At 53.5% G+C, this 21,049-nt stretch overlaps 1 protein-coding gene across 2 annotated transcripts in view; it reads left to right on the top strand.

Moving 5' to 3' along the window:
- The first annotated feature begins 4,624 nt into the window (after positions 1–4,624).
- The window catches only part of FGD1 (FYVE, RhoGEF and PH domain containing 1), a 42,015-nt gene continuing 25,590 nt past the window's right edge, over positions 4,625–21,049 (top strand). The window contains exon 1 of one of the 2 annotated variants that reach the window (XM_008272662.5): positions 4,625–4,935. In XM_008272662.5, coding sequence (XP_008270884.3) covers positions 4,629–4,935 — 307 coding nt within the window. In that variant the 5' untranslated portion in view covers positions 4,625–4,628. Of the gene's footprint in view, positions 4,936–18,790; positions 18,895–21,049 lie in introns of those variants that run through there. The other variant, XM_089324538.1, reaches the window with a different exon arrangement.

Here is a 21,049-nt window from a genome sequence, read left to right as displayed (position 1 = left end):
GTGTGTTTATGTGTCATAATTATGTGTTTGTTTCATGTCTTCTCCAGTACCAGACCATAAACTCTGAAAGCAGAGTTTGTTCACCACTGTCTTTTTTAAAAAAGATTTATTTATTTATTTGAAAGCCAGAGTTACACAGAGAGAGAAGGAGAGACAGAGAATAACAGAGAGAGAGGTCTTCTATCCACTGGTTCACTCCCTAATTGGCCACAACAGCCAGAGCTGCACTGATCTGAAGCCAGGAGCCAGGAGCCAGGAGCTTCTTCCAGGTCTCCCATGTGGGTCCAGGGGCCCAAGGACTTGGGCCATCTTCTACTGCTTTCCCAGGCTATAGCAGAGAGCTGGATGGGAAGTGGAGCAGCCGGGACTCGAACCAGCGCCTATACAGGATGTCGGCACTGCAGGTGGTGGCTTTACCCACTACGCCATAGTGCCGGCCCCTCACCATGGTCTTGTTCATGTCTGTCTGATTCACTGCTGCATAGCCAGTGCTTCACCTGGTGCCTGGCCCATAGTGTGTGCTCAAAAGACAGCCATTGAATGAGCTGAGATCTGAAGAACTAATGAGGTGGAATCAGGGAGATGTGGCGTAGAGAGTTTCATGCAGAGGCAGCAGCATGTGCCACAACTCAGAAGCTAACGAGGCTAAGAACAGTCTAAGAATTTCAGCTTTGACTCAAGCAATCGTGGAACCTGGAAAGGCTGGTGAGTCCAGGGGAGCAGTGCAGATCATGAAGGACTCAGCTTAAATTTTTCCTGTTCAGGAAGGTAAGTTCTCATTGAAGAATTCTAAACATGGGAGTGATATGATTTTATTTACCTTTTCAAAGATACATATTGGCAAAAGTGTAAAGAATAGAGTCCAGAGAACAAGATACAAACAGGGAGGCTATGACAACATTGCAAATCAGAAAGGGTGCTGGCTTAGGCTGGCATTGCAGCACAGTGGGTTAAGCCACCACCCGGGATGCCAGCATCCCATATGAGCGCTGGTTCCAGTCTCAGCTGCTGTGCTTCTGATCCAGCTCCCTACTAATGCTCCTGGAAAAGCAGAGGAAGATGGCCCAAGTGTTTGGGCTCCTGCCAGCCATGTGGGAGACTCAGATGGAGTTCCAGGCTAATAGCTTCAGCCTGGCCCAGCTCCCGCTGTTGTGGCCATTTTGGGAATGGACCAGCAGATAGGAGATCCCTCTCTGTGTCTCTCCCTCTCCCTCTCTAATTCTGCCCTACAAATAAAATAATTCTTTAAAAAGAGAGAGAGAGAGAGAGAGAGAGAGAGAGAGAGAGAGAGAGAGAAAAGTTGCTGGCTTAAATGAGAGTATGTGCTGGCTTAAATAAAAAGCCTGCATAAATAGATCTGATAGACATTCAGGAGGTAAAAATGACAGGACTTGCAGATTGCATAGAGGGTGGAAGAGCAAGAAGAGCCAGGAATCTACTGGGGTCATTCACTAAGGCAAGATTCAAGGAAGGACAAACAAACTGGGAGCAGGATGCATTAAGTCAGAGAAAAGCTGAGGTTCTAGGTGTCTCTGGGATATTTAGGTAGAGAAAATAGTTGAATGCATGGATCAAGAGAAATATCTGGACCTGAGATATCAATTTGGGAGTCATCAGCAAAGAGATGCTAACTGAAGCCATGGGAGTGAATGAGATAAACAAAAGAAAGAACATAGACAGAGAAGAGAGCTCAAGCCCTAAAGAGAACTCATATTAAGAGTTGGACAGAGGGGCTAGCGCTGTGGTGTAGCCGGTAAAGCCACCGCCTGCAGTGCCGGCATCCCATATGGGCACCGGTTCGAGTCTCAGCTGCTCCACTCCTGATCCAGCTCTCTGCCGTGGCCTGGGAAAGCAGTGGAAGATGGCCCAAGTCCTTGAGCCCCTGCACCCATATGGGAGACCCGGAGGAAGCTCCTGGCTCCTGGCTTCCGATCGGCACAGCTCCGGCCATTGGGGTGAACCAGCGGATGGAAGTCCACCCCCCCCACCTCTGCCTCTGCCTCTCTGTAACTCTGCCTTCCAAATAAATAATTTTTTTAATTTTATTTGACAGATAGAGTTAGATAGTGAGAGAGAGAGACAGAGAGAAAGGTCTTCCTTCCATTGGTTCACTCCCCAAATGGCCACTACGGCCAGAGCTATGCTGATCCGAAGCCAGGGGCTGGGTGCTTCCTCCTGGTCTCCCATGCTGGTGCAGGTGCTGGTGCCCAAGCACTTGAGCCATCCTCCACTGCCCTCCCGGGCCACAGCAGAGAGCTGGACTGGAAGAGGGGCAACCGGGACTAGAACCTGGTGCCCATATGGGATGCCGGCGCCACAGGTGGAAGATTAGCCAAGTGAGCCACGGCGCCGCCCCCCCCCCAATTTTTTTTTAAAGTTGAACAGATTGGGGCTGGTGCTGTGGCATAGCAGGTTAACTCCCTGGCCTGAAGCACCAGCATCCCATATGGGCACCGGTTCTAGTCCTGGCTGCTCCTCTTCCAATCCAGCTCTCTGAATGGCCTGGGAAAACAATAGAAGATGGCCCAAGTCCTTGGGCCCCTGCACCCATGGGAGAGAACCGGAGGAAGCTCCTGGCTCCTGGCTTCGGATCAGCACAGCTCTGGCCATTGCAGCCATCTGGGGAGTGAACCAGCAAATGGAAGACCTCTCTCTCTGTCTCTACCTCTCTCTGTGACTCTTTCAAATAAAAAAAAAAAAGTTGAACAGAGGAGCCTGGAAAGTAAGAAGGAATTACCAAGGGAGTAGGAGAAAAACAAGGGGGAGGAGGTGGTAAGGAGGAGGGAGTGGTCACCAATCCCAAATGCTACCCAGAGCCAAGTAGGAGGATAACCTCTGAAGAGATGCTCTTGGATTTGGTGGCACAGGTCCACAGCAGACCTTGATGAGACAACAGTTTCGGGCAAGCAGTGGAGGCAGATTGAAGTGGGTTGAAACATAAGTGGGAAGTGAAAAATGAGGACAGTTCAGTGTAGGCAACTCTTTCGAGAAATTCGTAGAAAGGAGAAGAGAGGGAGGTGGTGGGAGAGGGAGAATTTGAAGTAATTATCTGTTTTTAGATGGAAGACACCTGAGTATGTTTAGATGTTGACCGGAAGGAGCAAGGAGCAAATTTCTAAGCGTGGTGGCAAGAAGTCAGAAACCTCTTAGGTGGCTTCTGTTGACTCTGTGAAGACATAGGCAGGGTCAGCTGCTGAGAGTTAGAGGGTAGTTACAGAAGTTGGAGGGGGGGTTGACAGAAGAACAGAAGGTTTGAAACGGCCGCTGTGACAAATGGGATGGCTATTAGGGTCTGGGACCGCACGGAGGGCCCAGCAGAAGCTGGAAACTGTGGGTTTACAATGGCCCAAATCTGCGAGGTTCAACGTTTTCTCCAGCAGTGTTTCGCTCAGGCATGGAAAAGGCAGGCAGTTGAGGACGGATCCAAACTTGGGCTGTTGCCAGGCGGATGCGACAAACCAGGAACTGAGGTTACTGCTAAGACAGTGACAAGTAAAGAACCATGAAGTCTGGTTTGAGCAGAGTCGAGTCGGCGAGCTGTGCCCTACGGGAAGCTCTGGAACATGTTGGAAAAGGCTTCTGGAAAAGAGAGTGAAGGGCGCGAGAAGGTGAAAAGACCCGAGCTGGGTCAGAAGGGCAAATTTGAGGGGTTGAGCCCGAGACTTGCCCGTGTGGGACCAGGAAGGGAGAGGGAAGACGGCTTGAGGGGGGATTTTTAAGGGGCAGAAGGAGGACCTTGAGGGCGGTCGCAGCGAGAAGGGAGGCGGACCCGAGCGAAGGGGCGTGGTCAGCGCAAATCCCGGGCGAGGGGGCGGGGCCCCGGTAACTGGGTCCCAGCGCCGCTGTGGCTGCGGCTGCCTCAGCGACGGCTCCCGCCTCCCAACCCCCCTTCCCAGGGCTGCTTCCCGCCTGCCGCCGCCGTCGAGACTCAGGCTGAGGCTGGGGAGAACGGTGAAGCCCGGCCCAGGCCGTTCCCCTGTCCCCGGGGCTGGAGCATCGCCCGGGAGGACTGGCCGAAGGCGAGCCCCGAAGCCCAAGCGCGCGGCGCACACGCGCGCCCCCGGCCACCGCCATCCTCCCCTCCCTCCCCTTCCTTTCCCTCCCCTCCCCTCTCCTCCGCCCCCAGCCTCCGCTGCGGCGGGAGGAAGAACCCTTTCCGACCAGCCAGGAGAGTCCAGATCGATTCCCATTCGGGCAGAAAGAAGAGACCCCGCACTCGGATCCGACCGACCGCTCTCCCCGGGGCCACGGAAGTAGCTCGCAGTCCAACGGAGAGCCCGCGCCCAGCGCAGCCCTCCGACCCTCGCCCAGCCGCAGCCGCATAGACAGCGCTCCCCAGCGGGCCCCCGGCCCCGCCAAGCCCACTCCCCGCGCGGAGCCGGGGCCGGCGATGCCTGGCACGGCAGCGGCGGTGGCCGCGGCTGCTGCTGCCACTGCCACCGCTGCCACGGCTGCTGGCCCGGGCCCGGGCCGGGGGCTCGAGTCTCCGCAGTGGGGCTGAGCCCGCAGCCCCGCCCCCCGAGCCTGAGGCCGCTGCTCTGCCGGGCGCCGGGCCTCCTCCGCCCGCGCCTCCGCCCCAGGAGCTGGAGCCAAGCGGGGAGCCCGGGCCCCGCGCCCAGGCCCGGACCATGCACGGCCACCGAGCTCCGGGGGGCGCCGGGCCTTCGGAGCCCGAACACCCGGCTGCGAACCCCCCCGGCGCCGCTCCACCGGCCTGTGCCGACTCGGACCCTGGAGCCTCGGAGCCCGGACTACCGGTGCGCAGGGGCTCAGGCTCGGCTCTCGGCGGCCCCCTGGATCCCCAGTTTCCCGGACCCTCGGACGCCAGCCTGGGTGCTGTACCAGGGCCCCGGGTCTTGCCCTGCGGCCCCAGTCCACAGCACCACCGGGCCCTGCGCTTCTCTTACCACCTGGAGGGCTCGCAGCCTCGGCCTGGTGAGTGATCCAGAGGGCATGGGAGCCGGGGCCACAGGCCTGGTACTGGGAGCGGGTTCTTGTTCTCAGGCCCTCTAAGCCCCACCTCGGGGCCGGCCTGCTCATCCCGGTCCTTCAGATGCCCTCAGCCTCCACCTCCTGCCCTCGTCCCTGGGCCTTCCAACCCGTCCTTTCAACCTCGGGCCTGGTCTCCCCTGCTGTCCCCTGTGCCCCTCAACCCTCTAGCTCCCCTCTCTTCTGTCTGCCGAGGCTAATGGGAGAAGGAAAACTCCAAGAAAAAGGAGCAGGATTGCAAGACAGCAGCAGGGATTTGGTTGGGGGAATCTGGGTCTAGTTGGGGGAATCAGAATTTAATTGGGAGGAGTAGGAGAAAAGGAGGAGCCTCTCATTAGCCAAGCAGCTAGATTAACCAAATTTTGTAGGAGAGGAAACTGAGGCTCAGAGAAGTTAAGTAACTTGTCCAAGGTCACACAGCTTGTATGGAGCCAGGATTCAGTACCAGATCTGTTTGAGTCCAAAGTCTGTGGTCTTTCCGCCTTCCCCAAACTGAGGCTGGAGAGCATGAAAGTAATGCCAAGCCTTCTGCTTATGTGATTTTCTCCTGTACTGTTCGGCAGCTCTGGAGTATGAGTGGAAAAAAAAAAAAAGAGGGATGGTGGATTGATCCAAGGTTGGGGTTTTGCCAGGGGTGTGTGGCGGGAGGACAAGGGAAGGAAGGAGCAGAAGGTACTGATGAGAGGGAAAGGTGGAAGGGGGGGATGGGGAGCAAGCTGGAAGGGTTGTTGGGTAGGGAGACAGCAGAGATCAGCAGGGGCAGGAGGCAGTTGCAGCAGAGCTAGAGAGCTGCAGGGCCACGAGGCTGCTTCTTGGATGTGTAGAGGTAGAGCAACCCTGGGAGAGGCTGGGGCCACAGACCACTGCCTGGAGAGTCCTTTGTGTTGCATAGACCTGAGTGAGGGACCCAGCATCTGGGCAAATTCTCCTGTGGGCTGAGCCCAAGACTCGCAGGAGAAGAGCAGTGCTGTGGGCCCTGTCTTTCACTAGGACCAAAGGAGTTGTTGAGTCTCTGGGAGCTCCCCAGGCTCACCTTCCACGTCCCACAGGGCTTTGGGACTGTGACCCAGCAGCAGGTAGCAGTGGCTAAGCATAAAGGATGGCCCCTTGCTGCTGTTGTGACCTCGAGTTAGTCCTGGAACCTTTGGGAGATTTCAGGGGGCTCCCTGCACGTGGGCTGGAGGTAACCAGCTAACAGCCCGTTTCCACTGTCTGTCTAAACTCCCCTTGTCAGACTGTGGGTAGAGGGCTATTCAGTGCTCTCCTACAGCACCTTCTTATCCCAACACATGCCACGGGCACTCCCACCGCAGGGCCTTTGCATTTGCTCTTCTCTCTGCCTGCAGCCTTGCCTCCAGCCCTCCACCTGGCTTGCTCCTCATCTTTCAGGTCTCAGCTCAGATGTCACCTCCTCCAAGAGACTTTCCCTGACCCCTCCACCGCAGCTGCCAGCCTGCTCCCACCCTTGCACTCTGGACAGTCTGAAGTTAGCTTCCCCTTGCTTATTGGCCATCTTCTGCCGCTACAGCGTGAGCTCCGTGAGGGCCAAGGGATCCTCTCTGTTTTGTTCACTGTTGGGTCCCCACTGACTGACACAGTGCCTTGCACACAGTAGGTGCTCCATAAGTCCTTGTTGGACAAATGCCTGAACAGAGAGCAAGCAGGCACATAGTAGGCCCTCAGGAACTATTACCTAAGCAAAGGGCACTAGATTCCTGCTCTCCACACACAGAGACCAAGAGTTCTCTGGCCTCTCTGATCAGTACACCGCGATGATTCTGAGGATGCCTTCCCACTGCACCAATCCTTTGAGTCCCAATTCACAGTCCCCTGCCTAAACCGCTCTCCTGCTCCCCCCAAAAAACAGCAGGAAGTTCAGGACCCTTTCCCCACTGAAGTCCCTGCTTCTGCAGTTGCCTGGGATGGGGGTGGGGAGTCTTTTTTTTTTTTTTTTCAATCCAAAACGGGGATTGGGAATAAGAAAGAGATCCGGGAAGGACCTGGCCTCCCATCCAATCATTCCTAACTGACTCACTGAGTGACTTCCCTTCTCTGAGCTTCAATTTCCTCATCTGGAGAATGCCGCGAAGAGTCTGTTTGCAAAGCCTGCAGCATGGCCTAAACCGTCAGCCACCAGGAGTTTAAAAAAAACTCAAATCACATCATAAGAGAGAAAAAGCTCCTGAAGAGGAGGCGGAGGGATTACTCAGGCCTGGCAAGGCGGGCGCTGGGCCATGTGATTCACAGCAGCATGGGTGGTGAGAGACCCGCCTCCCCCACTGCCCAGCCGGCCCAGGGGCAGGCGCAAGCCACTGACTTCTCTCTCCATGGGACTCGCCTATAATTGGCCCGAAGAGGGCAGGGTTGGTGGTTGTAGGGTGTGTATGTAAGAGAAGGAGCGAGCAAGCGAGTGAGAGAGAGAGAGAGATTCCTGAGCTTCAATTAAAGGGTTGAAACGTTTTAGTCCACATGTTAAGATGTCCGTGCGCCGCCCGACTTCCTCCCTCAGACTGCCAAGGCCTTTATTGAATCACCATCCTCAGGACTCAGTGGCTGATCGTGGAGATGGGGGAGGCTTTGTAAAGTACTAAGTATATCTTATGCTTATGAAGAGCCTCGAATTGCTTGAGAGCCCTTTTTTTCGTTATCCTGTCCCAATTCCTGGAGAGAGGGACAATTGTTAGTGTGCCCATTTTCCGGATTGATAAAACCTGAGGCCTCATTGCAGCACTGGGATAACATATTGAGATACCAGAGAAGGCTTTGAGAGAGTCAGGAAGGGGCTCCCAAGTATGGATTACCCCACAGGATTTGCAGGAGAGCTACCCTATTCCTTGGGGTTAAAGCCTAGAACGTCCTTCCCGATGGTGGTGCTGGAGAAGCTGGGGCCCTGACCTTAGCTCCATCACACCTGATGTTAGAGCCTTCTGTTGGGTAGCAGGGGAAACCAGGGCTAGGGGAGCCAGGAGCAGCAAGAAGGGCTGGCTTTTTCTGACTTGGAGCCTGGGGCATTTTCGGAGACTTCCAGGAGTTGAAATGGCAGCTGGAAAGGTGCCTCCACACTGTTTGGTTCTGAGTGATCATCTGAATCCCTTGTTGGCCTGAGGGAAAGAAACGTGATTCCCAGACTCCACCTTGGAGTTCCAGAACCTCAGGGCTGGAACCTAGTAGTCTGGTTGCCCAGATGCTTCTGACGCACAGCCCGCAGTGGGAACTGCTGCTCAAGCCCATTTTCCAGTTGGGGTAGTGGAGGCTCGGAGAGGCAGGAATGTGGCCATGGTCCCGCAGTGAGTCAGCAGCTCTAGGGCCTGAAGAATGTCTCCATCTCCTCCTGAGGCCCTGTCTCCAGGGCCCTCGATGGGCCCCTCAACCCCCTAGGGAGGGACAAGATCAGAAATAAATGGGAGTGGGTCAACCCCTCACCCACATACACACGTTTCAGTTTACCCTCCAGTCCCAGCTCTCATGAATAGCTACCATTTGGCAGTTCAAGTTGGAAGGCAAGTTGCACTTCTGGGACTGCAGGCACGGGAAACCTTGGCTTCAGCAGTGTCCAGCCCAGGGCCTGGGCCAAAGGAAGAGCTACTAGAGGGATGTCCAGCAAGGCTCGTAGTGCTAGAGGGGAATGTGGAGGGCAGTTCAGGTGGGTGGGTTAGGGAGCAGAGGTGCCAAAACGGGGCACTGGCGAGTGAAGCTGCTGTCAGGAGGAGCAGTGTGATGAGACTGGCAGAGAAATGTTCTCGCATGTGCATACGGACCACTGGAGGGTTGAAGAACTGGGGAATCATGGGCTCATGTGCTCAGATGTGGGTGTCTGCAAGCTGCATAGGCTGAATGGATGGAAGCGGTGCAAGAGAGGCAGCAGGGAGACGGGCAGGTGGGTGTTACAGGTGGCCTGGTGCAGGGTGGTGGAGCTCATGGTGGCAGGTGAGGAAAGGAAGGCCTGAGAGATATTTAGGTGTTAACATGGACAGGCGTTAAGGTGACATGGATGTAGAGGCCGAGGAAGAGAGGCAAGTCCAAGATGGCTCTAATTTTTTTTTTTTTTTTTTCTGAAACGCCTGACACTGACCTGGTAGATAACAGGGCCATCTAGATGCAAAGAGAAGGAGTGGGTTTAGGGAAAGATAATGAATAATATTTGAGATCTATTGAGTTTGAGAGATCGAGGAGAATATCAGGGTGCAGATGGCCAGCAGGCGTAAGATTGGAAAACTCAGGAGAAGGGCCTGGGCCAGAGATGGTTGGGAGTTTCACCAGCAACACATACCACGCCCCACACAACCGTTCACGGGGAGAGTGTGTGTGGCTCTGGAGGCAGTCTCCTCCCCCAAGTCAGAAAGTGAGATCAGCAGAGTCACACTCAGGTGGCTCATTCGCTACCACCTGCTCAAACTGCCGAAGGAATGCCTCTTGTGTGTGTGGGAGTTCTTGAAGCACGTTTGCACGAAGCCGAGATCCATTTCGCGGACATCCAGGCTAGCCGGGTGCAAAGAAGTGAGGGAGGCCTGCTGGAAAGCCAATCAGACACAGGTAAACTCAGTTCATGTGACTCCCTGGCTATTCTCCCTAGTCACGGCATCCTGAGAGGTGGTTAGCTCGCGGAAAGATTGAAGAAGGGGCTCAAGATGGGAGGGGTGGGTGGACCCTGCTGGAGAGTTCTGCAGAGCAGTGCTATTGCGATTCCAGGAGAGTGTCTGGGAAAAGACCCAGATTCCATTTCTAATCAGCTGAGGCCTTCCCAACAAGTGCCAACAAAATGGAAAGACTCTGGGTAGCTGGGAGAAGGACTTCCCCCAGACAGGACTAAAAGAGTTGGTTTCCAAATTGCACATGGTTGGCGCCCCCACTCCTCAGCCCTCTCAGGGGCCTCTGTGCCTGGAGGAGGGCCTGGCTGGAGCTGTCTGCTCCCTCAAGGGTGAGTGACAGCTAACAGTGCCTCAGTCAGATACAAACTGTGGCTTTCTGGGGGCCGGTTAGCTAAATGCCTTAGGCAGATGTGGAGCTGGCCAGACACTGCCTGGGTGGGGCTAGGACCTGTCTGGAATGAGGGCAGGAAGCACAGTCTGCCATTGGCTAGCCCCTCAAAGTTAAGTTCCCTCCTCTGAAGAGAGCAGCCATCCTTGGAGCAGCCAGTCTGGCCTCTTGGAGCTCCAGTGGCCAGTTCCTTGAACCTGTAAGGCACCTTCAAAAGGTGCCTTCGAACACGCAGGGCTGGAGACACGCAGGGCATCGCAGAAGGAGCCTCAGCGCTGCGGGCTCTGCTGTTCGTCCACTATGCCTCCAGGCCTCCCTTGCCCTCTCGCAGGGCCTTCGTTTCCCCATTTGTAAGGTTGCAGACATGATCGTTGCATTTGCTTGGCAGAGACTATGGCATGGATAAGTACTGGAGTGTGCAAGAGGGGAGGGAGGAGACCATTTGTTTAATATGTGCCTACTGAGTGTCTGTGGGCCACACGAGGAACACAACCCCTGTCCCCATGGAGCTTATATCTAGCAGGAAGGATAACTCTTCAAGTTATCCCCAGCACACTTGCTGCAGGAGCACAATGGGTTGGGGGGCAGAGACAAAGAGGACACTTGAGTTAAGACCTGAAGGATACATAGAGTCCAGAGGTAAGGAGAAGCGGAAAAGCCATTCAGGGTACGGGAACGACATGTGCCAAAGCCCCAGGCGGAAGAGAGCACTTTCGAGGAACAGACAAGAGGCCATTGTGGCTGGAGGGTGGGGGCAGGGAAGTGTACTTGAGCTTAGGCCTTCCTTGTCCTGGTGCTCAGGGGTTCCGCGTTGGCCCTGAAGGCAAAGGGGAGCCCTTGAGGAGGCTGAAGGAAATGAAGGGGGGCTGTGTTTTCCCAAAGCGGGCTGTGGTGTGGTGAACTGGGGTGGGGGCGGGGGTTCCGGATGAATATACAGATTCTCAGCTACTAAGTCCGTGGAGATGGCCGGATGTGTGCACTGAGGGAGAGGGAGGAGCAGAAGAGACAGCCCAGCCTGTGCCGGGATGGACTGGAGGGGCAGGAGAGGAGCAGTGTAGGCGTGTGGTTGATTTAGGACGCGGAGTCCGAGCAGCCCGAAGCCCGGACATTGAGGCGACAGCGCCCGACAGGCAACAGCTGTGCCACTCTGAGCCCCCGGACTTAGAGCAGGAGGGTGAAGGGCACAGGTGTGTGGCAGAGGCCAAGAGGGCAGGGCAGGCTTTTCCGAGTGCCAGCGGCCTTTTAGTCCAAGGCACTCACCCGGGGCTCCTGAAGGGAAGGGGTTAAGTCACCGAGGGAAGGAGCTTGTGGAAAGCGGGAAAGGCGGGCCTGGCAGGGCTGCCCCTGGGAGCTGCAGCTGGCAGAGAAGCCCTTCCGCCCGGGCCTGCTGGGCTCGCGCTGCTGCTGCTGCTGCTGCTGCTGCTGCTGCCGCCGCTGCCGCTGCCGCTGCCGCCCACGCCGCCGCCGCCTTCACCTTCACCTTCACCTTTCCTGCTCCCCCTCCAGCTTCTTCCTGGCTCCCCTAGGCCGGGCCTCCCTACCTAATGCATTCCAGGTGTAGATGTGCCCTTCCCCCACCCAGGGGCGGCCGGGGAGGGGGGCTGGGAAGCCGTGGGTCTCCTTCATAGTACATCTCTTAGGGTGAGTCTCCCAGTCTCACTGATGGCTTCTTTCTCTGGAGAATTCTTTTAGAGATATCTGGGCACGTGTCCATGGCAGGAACCCGTAGTGGGGAGAGCCACCCCAGTTTTGCCAAGCTCTTAAGTTTTATGTGACTTTGGGCTAGTCACCTTATCTCTCTGCGCCTTGGTTTTCTCATCTGTAATAGGGGCTTGTCATCCCGCCTCCTAGGGCGTTGTGGGGATTTAACTGCCAGAGCTGAAGCCCACAGTCGTGGTCACCCTTTGTGTCCCTGCCCTTGTCCCTCGCTGACTCCCAGACCCTGTGTGAACTTCTCGGGACTGTGTCTCCCTTCTCACTGACCGCTTCCTTTTTCTGGTTCCCTGTGGCTCTCTGTACTTTTCCTGTCCTCTCCCTCTTTGTCTTTGTCCCCGTGTCTTTCTTTATCTCTGTCTTTTTCCCTCATAATCTCTCAGTGTCTCCAACTCTCACATTTGACCAGGCTCTGGTGCATGGGAAGGGACATGAGTGGGTGGTGGGGTCCCTGGGGTGGAGGCAGGGGTCAGAGGGACCATCCCCCTAGTGGCTTTGTCCTCGCAGGGAGGGGAATCTCAGCCAGCGTGGCAGCCCCAGCACTGGGTAATTACTGCCCCCAGTGCTCCCAGCTGCAGCTCCACTCCCTTCCCTTCCTGTCCTCTGAAGTCCCCAGCTCCTCGGGGGAGGGGCTGGGGGTGGAGTCACCACCCCTGTCCTCTGGCCTTTGGTCCAGAGAAGCAGGGAAGAGGTGGCCAGGCCCTCACAGTAATCAAGCCACTAGAACAGGGATGGGCTGCTGAAGTTCTCATGTGGCCGTGTGGTTTGTGTGTGCGTGCCTGCCGGCATGTGCCTAGCTGCCTGGCTGGGTCACCATAGGCCTATTTTGTGTAGGTCTTTATGTTCTTGGTTTTAATATGTCCACATGCAAATTTGCATGTGTGTGTATTATTCCTGTGTGTCTTTGAGTCTGCATGCATTGTTATTGTGTGTTCCAGGTTGTATGTCACCTTGGCTCTATGTAAGCCCATGTGGGTTTCTACATGTTTCTATGTATAGGTCTCTGGATCTTGTGTGTGTCCGTGTGTCTTTTTTAAAAAAGACGCATTTGCTTATTTGAAAGACAGAGTTAGAGAGAGAGAGAGAGAGAGAGAGATTCCATCTGCTGGTTCATTCCCCAAATGACCACAATGCCTGCGCCAGGCAGAAGCCAAAAGCTTCATCTGGGTCTCCTACATGAGTGACAAGGGCCCAGGCACTTGGGTCATCTGCTGCTTTCCTAGGTGCATTAGCAGGGAGTTGGATCAGAAGTAGAGCAGCGGGGCTGGTGTTGTGGTGTAGCGGGTAAAGCCGCTGCCTACAGTGCTAGCATCCTATTTGAACGCCAGTTCGAGTCCCAGCTGCTCCACTTCTGGTCCAGGTCTCTGTTATGGCCTGGGAAAGCAGTAGAAGATGGCCCAAGTTCTTGGGCCCCTGCACCCACATGGGAGACCTGAAAGAAGCTCCTGGCTCCTGGCTTCAGATTAGTGCATCTCCGGCTGCTGTGGCCATCTGAGGAGTGAACCAGCGGATGGAAGACCTCTCTCTGTCTTTCAAATAAACAAATACATCTTTTAAAAAAGTGGAGCAGCTGGGACTCAAACTCGTGCCCATATAGGATGCCGGTGCTATAGGCAGCAGCCTAATCCACTGTCCTACAGTATCGGCCCCTATGTCTGTCTTTTAATGCCCCCTGTAGGTCTGTGTCATGATTGTGGCACTTGGTGGTATTGGGAGCAGAGGGAGATGCCTGCCAGCCTGCCTGCATGCATGCATCTTTTGGCCCTTACCCTTTCTTGCTGCTCTGGACTTTCTTGCAAACTCAGGACTCTGTCCATCAAACATATGCTTCACTTACACCGCTTTCCCTATTATCCACATTTTTGCATGCTATTCTTCCCTTGTCTGCAGTATCATCCCTGGTCCATCCAATCCTGGTCCATCCAATCCTGGTCCATCCATCCTGGATGGTTCGACTAAAAGCTACCTGCTTTAGAAAGTCTTTTCCCTCGCCCCTCCAAATGTGATGTCTTTTCCAACTTAGTAGACGTTCGCTGAAGATACACTCTGTGACTCTGGAAACAGACCCACTTGGGATCCAGTCCCAGTTCAACCACTTCTACCTCTGTGTCCTCAGAACAATTATTTTGCTTCTGTGTGCCTTAGATTCCTCAACTGTAAAATGGAGCCCTTTGCTCCCAGGGTTATTAGCAGAATGCCCTACACTCCTGGAAAGCATCAACACAATGCCTGGCCCCAGAGTAGGTGTTCAACGAACAGTTGCATCCCATACCTTATATACCCTATACGGAAAAATGAACAGCTGGGGTTCCTGAGAGTTCTGAGTATTCTTCCACTGTCTCCTGCTCTCTCATCCAGGCTTCCTGCACAGAGCAGAAGGTGAATGGGGCCAGACAGAACAAAAGGCAGATTCCAATTCAGGGAACAGCTGACAAATATTGCATGAGTTAACTCACTGAGCCTGCTTAGGACGAGAGGAGACTGGGCCCTTCCTAGGAATGGAAGAAGGTACCTCCAAGGCCCTAAGGGTCAGAACATTCCAGATAGGGCAAGAGGTAAACAGCAGGGGTGGAAGAAGCCTTCAGGACCATCCAACTTAGATTTTTACAATGTGATGGCCTTAAGTTGAGTGAGTTGAACTTAACTCACAAGTTTCGTTTGGCCTGCTCATTTCTATTAAATTTATTTATTTGAGGGTTGGAAACACAGAGACAGAGAAAGCCCCTCCAAATGTTCCAAACAGCCACAGCTGAAGGGCTGGGCCAGGCTGAAATCCTGGGCTAGGAAAACAATCCAGGTGTCCCATGTGGGCGGCAGGAAATCAATTACATGAGCCATCACTGCAGCCTCCCGGGGCCTGCACTGGCAGGAAGTCAGGAGCCATAGCTGGTGATCAAACACATTTACCCTGATATAGGATGCTAGCATTTTAAACTGCTAGGCCAAAGTTTTGCTCTGGCCTGCTCACTTTTTATAACTAGGAGATTTTACATAAAAATCTAGCTATGTGGATTCTTTTCAAATATCGGAAGATCTGACAATTCATGGCTGCATAACTGCAAGGTGATAACTGGACAGAGGGGGAGGAGCTGCTGTCCCTACTTCGGGTGAGGCATATGCTTTGTAGTTTTCCGCAGTCTGCACCATTCCCTGTTGGCTTATACTTCCTTAGTTCCTCACTTTACACAGGGCCCTACGCTTCACAGAAATGTTCTTTGCTCTATGGAAGGGGACTCATTTTAGAAAAAAAGGGGATTCTCCAGTCTCCTATTTTGTCAGAGTATGTAATTTTCAGATCATCCTTTTTACAAAAGGGTCTTTATGGAACTCTCTCCACTTCATAGAATGCCTCTCTGCTTTAAAGAAGCCTCCTCCATTTGCTAGAAACTTCTTCCCTTTACAGAAGGGCTCTTCTTTTTATCAAAGAGCCCTCCCTTTTCACACAGTTTCTCCATATTGCAGGTGGGAACAGGGCTTAGGCTTAGAAAGCGCCTCACTTGCCAGAATGAATCCCATCTTCCCCAAGTGTTTTCACCCCCCCCCACACACACACACATTTTTCTGCAGAGTCCTTGTGGTCAGAAGACTTCGGGGAAGGAGCCTTTGGACTACCCACAGGGTTCCTGTAAACAGCTCCTCCTGCACCTTTCACACTTGACAGAGCTTCGTGTTTGAACTTTCAGAGAGCACATTTGCCGGGCCAAGCAGGGGCCTAGCTGCAGTCTGGCCTCGAGGTTGGAGTGGGACAGCTTGGCTGGAGCTGACATTCAAGGGGCAGGTGGGAAGAGGTGGAGCAGTTAGGCCTTTATCCCCTGCTTTTTTTTTCTCTCCACAGCTGAGGGACTCCCTACCCTTCCCCCAGGGAGCTGGCTTCCCAAAAGGCACTTTGCTTTGCTTTTTTGCTGTTGTTCTTTCTTCTCCACTCCCTCTGCTCCCCCCAACCCCCGCTCCACCCGCAGGAATTCCAGTTGTCCCCGGGGCCTACCTCTCAGCCAGGAAAGGCAGAGATTTGGGGCGTGTAGGGAGAAGCTCGCATCAGCTGTGAGGGCAGCCGGCTTCTGTCCACCCTAGCATCTCGGATTCCTCACAATGAGCAGCTCACACATATTTCTTTCCACCTTCCCCCCACCCCCAACCGCGTGCCACCTTTTTCTGCAGATGGCGATGTTGGGGTCCAAAGCTATGAGGTCACTTGCCTCAGATCACCAGGGTCCCTAATAGCTGTCTTGAGATGAAGCCAAGGCTACAAATGGGAGAAGGGAGAGGGGGCTGCCGCTGGCCAGGGACGATGGGGAATGTTGACAGCTGAAATGCCCAGAAAGAGGTGAGGGAGAAGCGGGGTCTGGTTCCAGGGGGGAATGGGCAGACGAGCCCTTGTTCTGAAACACAGATAGAGACTGGACCTGCTCTGCCACTCAACCTGGAAGCATGTGCTCCAGGCACCTGCCAAGCAGGGACATGCGGCAACCAGAAACAATTTTTGGAACGATCTTTGCTATTTCAACAACAATAAGTTGTCATGGGAAAATTCAAAACCCAGCAACACTTCTCAACCCTGATTTTGCAGTCTTGGACAGTTTGTATTTGGAGTTGAATTTGACTGAAAGTCGGGGTGCTGAGTACCTTTGTCTTTTCACTGCGCTGCACCTCTCAATAATCCTCTTCTCCATCTGCAGAACTGTCCTGGGGAGCAAGGGCTGGATTCTGGGCCCGTCTCTGGTTGGCTTTGTAGCATATCTGTAGCTCTATGTTGGGTTGCAGCCTGTGACCTGAGCATGTATGCATCTGTGTATGACATTTTGTGTCTTTCCGAATATGTGATTCTTAGGGGTTTTCTCTCTCTCTCTCTGTGTGTGTGTGTGTGTGTGTGAGGGAGCACTGTGTTCTTTCCTTTCGTGGTCTCATAGCTTCTCCCAAGTGAGGGGGCTGCTATGACCAGTTGAGCATTCCTAATTGGAAAATGCAAAACCTCAAATGTTCAGAAATGGTCAACATGGCAATTAGAAAGTTTCAGATTTTGGAGCATTTTGAATTTCACATTTTTTGGACTAGGGATGCGTAATTGGTAAAATGTATACAAATTTTTAAAAAAATCCAAAAAACTCCCCAAATCTGAAACACTTCTGGTCCCAAGTATTTCAGATAAGGGATAGTCAACCTGATAGCATAATGAATTTTTAGTATAAGTATCGCATGAGAGACTTATTAAAAAATGTATTGTTTATCTGAAACTCAAATTGAACTGGATATCCTGCATTTCATGTGGCCACCCTATCCCTGCCTTCTCCTTTTCCTCAGTGTCCCCATCCCAACAGGCTGACCCCCTTGCACTTCCTGAGCCACCAGTTGGCTTTTCCTGAATGAGTCTCTTGTCCTTGAGATTGGGAACTCCCTGAGGATAAGGGTCAAGATTGCCCCGCTGACTTCCCATGCTTGCTGAGGGCCCGGCAGGGGTGAGGATGGGCCAGGGAGGCTCTGTGCTATCCCTGCAGTTTCCAGGGTATGCTTCCCATCTGCGATGAGAGGTGTCCAAATGGCAGTGATGGTGGTGGGTGTGCATGTTGGGCTGAACACGTCGCACATGAACTTGAGTACAGCTCTGTGGTTCTCTCTAGGTCTTCAGGGGATACACACAGTTGGTGTGTGGAGGGGGACAGCTTCTCCAAGCATTATAGGACTTGTTGCTATAGACTGTGTGGCCTCTGCTCTAATGGGCACTGGAGACACTGGTGCTGGTAGAGGATCTTGTCAGGGGTGTAGGTGTGGGGATGAGTATGTGTGAGATACAAGGTCGGAAATGATCAACCGCAAGAAAAACGGGCTCTGGAAAATCCGTGCAGGGTCTGGCTTGGCGGGGGTGAGATGGGGCAATAGGAAGAGCTGGCTGCGATTTCAAGGAAGAGGGAGGGGGGCCTACCTTGTGAGCTCCCCAAGGGTAAGAGGCAAGATTTTCTTGTCCTACCCCAAGAGTCTACCAGGCTCAGAAATATTTAGGGGCTCAAACTGAGCTGAGAGAAGCCAGACAGTTCCTCAGGGTGGCTAGGGGGCCACAGAGGCCTAACTGAGAAGTTGATTTTCTCATGGGCAGCGAGGAGTTCCAAGAAGGTTCAAGTGCAGGGAAGTGGCATGAGCTGAGCTGGATTAGAAGAAAGTTTATCCAGCCATCTGCAGGGAATCCAAGACCCAGGGATCAGGGAGCCATTGAGGGAAAACACAGGAGGAGACAGGAGAAGGTAGGCAAAAAGGCAAGGAAGGGAGAGTGCTGAAATTGGACAGGGGACTGGGGGGGATCTTGAACCGTTTTCCCCTGGATAGAACCTTACTGTTCTCCATGTGGGCAGAGCTGGGGGTGTCCCTGTCACTAGCCACTCTGCAGTTTGTGACTTTTGGAAGCACCGGGACTCAGGCCTGCCTCTTCTGGTCTCCCTCTTTTCCAGCTTCCTCTTGGAGAGCAGAGTTCAAAGCAAGGAGTGCAGTGCATGGCTAGTCAGCTTGAGAGTTTGCCATGAACTTGCTGTGAGACCTTGGGCAAGTCACTTCCTCTCTGTCTGCCTTTATCTCCTCACTAGACACTGCCCTATCCATCCCTTCTCCTCTTACATGGGACTCTAAGGTGTGAATTTCATTCAGCCTCCTATTCTGTAGAGCTGCCTGCAAGGAGGCGCACAGAATGGAAAGGCTGGCCCAACTGAGGGCTGCCAGCTGTGCAGGGGGCAGAGGGTGGGCCAAGCCAGTGCTGTGGAGGGTGGCATGTGTAGCCAGAGGGACAGAAACCCTAGCCAGGCAGAGAGGGCTTGCCCAGGAGGGAGGCCTGGCCACTTTGAGATGTGGAGACGGGGCCAGATAGGCACCACCTGGCACTAGGAGGCAGGCAAGGAGCCTCAGGGACCCTAACACCCATGTGTGTATAGATGAAGTAGGGGGTCTCCACTTGGCTTTGCCCCCTGGCTCTCTGACCCTTCCAGCTACTGTCTGCATCTCTCACTTTCTCTGGTCATGTGTCTCTGCAACCATGTCTCCACTGGTGCCACCTCTAGGTGACTCATCTTCCTCAACCCCACGCCCAGGGGAGGGCAAGGGCAGGACCAGGCCAGGATATGCTGAGCCGGGCAGGGTAAGCAGCCCAGCTGAGCTGAGAGGAACACTTCCTCCGGCCAGCTGCGGCACTGCCTGTTCAGGTGGGAGAGGAAGTGAGGAAACTGCACCCAGAACCAGGTACAGGGTGGGGGATGGGTGCTTGGCCCGGGGTCTGGGGTACCAACTTCCCTTGGGGCTGGGAAGGGACTCTGGCCCAAGTCCCCTGTGGCTTTCCTGGCTGTGTGGTAGCCAGGGTGGGGTCGGGGGCCCAAGGAATCTCTTGGACTGGGAGACTGCCAATCCCCTGTAACGCTTTCTGTCTGTGTGACCTTATAAGGGAGGGTACACATGATTTGGGGTGTGTCACAGCCATATGATTTTATAGCAGAGGCCACCTGTTAGTATGTAGACCAGGAGGAGGTAAGTGTCTCGTGTGTGTGTGTGTGTGTGTGTGTGTGTATACGTGTGTGTCCCTGAACCCATGGCTAAGATCCAGGGACTCTATGGCCATGTTTGTTTCTTGAGTATGACATAAGTATCTGTGTTTCTGAGTATATGTTGGCATGCACTTTTGCCATTGTGTGAGGTCGTGTCTGCCCTGGTATAATTGACCCCATATGGATTACCTTTGAGTATATGTAAGCATATTTGCAGGTGTGTAAAGGCCCATTATGATATATTTGTCACTCTGTGGCCATTCACTTGTGAGATACAGTGTACATGATGCTGTGTATCTTTGTGACTCAGTGAAACCACATTTAAGGGATGTATACACTGGGTATGTGGATAGTATGTGATTGGGCGATCATTGCATGATCATTGTATGATCATATCATGATGGTGTCACCGAGTCTGTGACTGCGCTTGACCATATTTGCAGGTGAGTGTGAGGCCATGTGACCAGCCCTGTGAAGCTGTGGCTGTGGGGTCTTTCTCTGTGACTGTGTGTGACTAGGCTTTCAACAGGGTGAGGGTATGTGACTAGATGTCTGGATTTGTGTGGCCCTGCAGTTGTGTGGAACAGTATAAATAACACCGTGTGATTTTGTGACTGGCGAGACCATGTGTGACACAGGTAATAGACACTGTGTGGCTGTTAGAGGCCATGTGGCTGACGCTCGTGCAGGTGGCGGCTCTGGGGAGCTCTCGGCTGGAGCTCACTCTTTTGTCTGCACACCTGTCTGCCTATGTCTCTCCCTGCACAGATGCTGTCATGGCTCCTTCTGCCACAGGATGGGTGGATGGCCGGCTCGACAGCCTGGCACCCACAGCTTTTTCCCCTCCTCTCTGGCCCCACCTGAATTCTCTGTCATCTCAGGCACTCCCCCAACCCCAGCCGAGCCACACGCACGTGAGCCCCACACTCCTTTCCTTGGGACATGTCTTCTGTGAGGGGTTCCTTGCGCCTCCCACACCGAATCTTCCCTTGTAAGTGGGACCATCATCTCCTCCAGAGCCAGAGACAGAGGTGGCTCTGGGGGACCTACAATGAGGAGAGAGGGACAGTGCAAAGGCCTCCGCTTTTTCCTGAATTCCCTGCTTGCTGGTTTTGAAGTTGCTCCTGTGAGCTGGAATGTGGATGTGGATGTGGATGTGGATGTGCAAGTGGAGGAGGCTGGTGCCGATCAGTGAAAGCAAAACTTTGGCTCATGAAATATAATTTCACTTTTAAGACACAGAAAAAGTCCACGATGGCTTTTTATAAAAAAAAAGTTACTACAAAAAATGTTTCTGTGTCTTAAAAGTGAATTAACAATTTATATTTATTCTCTAAACTAAAGGTTTCCTGTCCTTTCTCATAATTTTTTGTTCTTATTTAAACCATGATGGCCTGTAACAGTTGTGAAAATTGAAATAAATATATGTGTTTTTTTTTAAAGAAATACAATGTCATCACTTTTAAGCACATCAAGCTGTACAAAACTGTAAGCAAGAATGGGGCCGGTGTTGTAGCACAGCAGGTTAAGCCACAATTTGTGACACCGGCGTCTCATAGTAGATCGCCTGTTCAAGTCCTGGCCTGGCTGCTTCTGATCCAGCTGTCTGCTAGTGCATCTGGGAAGGCAGCGGAAGACAGCCCAAGTCCTTGGTCGCTTGACACCCATCTGGGAGACCTAGATGGAGTTCTAGGATCCTGGCTTTAGCCTGGCCCAGCCCTGACCATTGTGGCCATTTGGAGAATGAACCAGTAGATAGAAGATCTCTATCTATCATCTATCTATCTATCTATTTCTCCAGCTATTCTTAGGGCCTTAAGATAAAGGAGGAAGTTGGGGCTGGCACTGTGATATAG

Source organism: Oryctolagus cuniculus, chromosome X (assembly GCF_051225735.1).
Source record: "Oryctolagus cuniculus isolate XC-2025 breed Fujian yellow rabbit chromosome X, ASM5122573v1, whole genome shotgun sequence".
Taxonomy (NCBI): domain Eukaryota; kingdom Metazoa; phylum Chordata; class Mammalia; order Lagomorpha; family Leporidae; genus Oryctolagus; species Oryctolagus cuniculus.
Note: the sequence above shows the minus strand (reverse complement) of the source record. Positions and strands in the feature narration are given on the sequence as shown.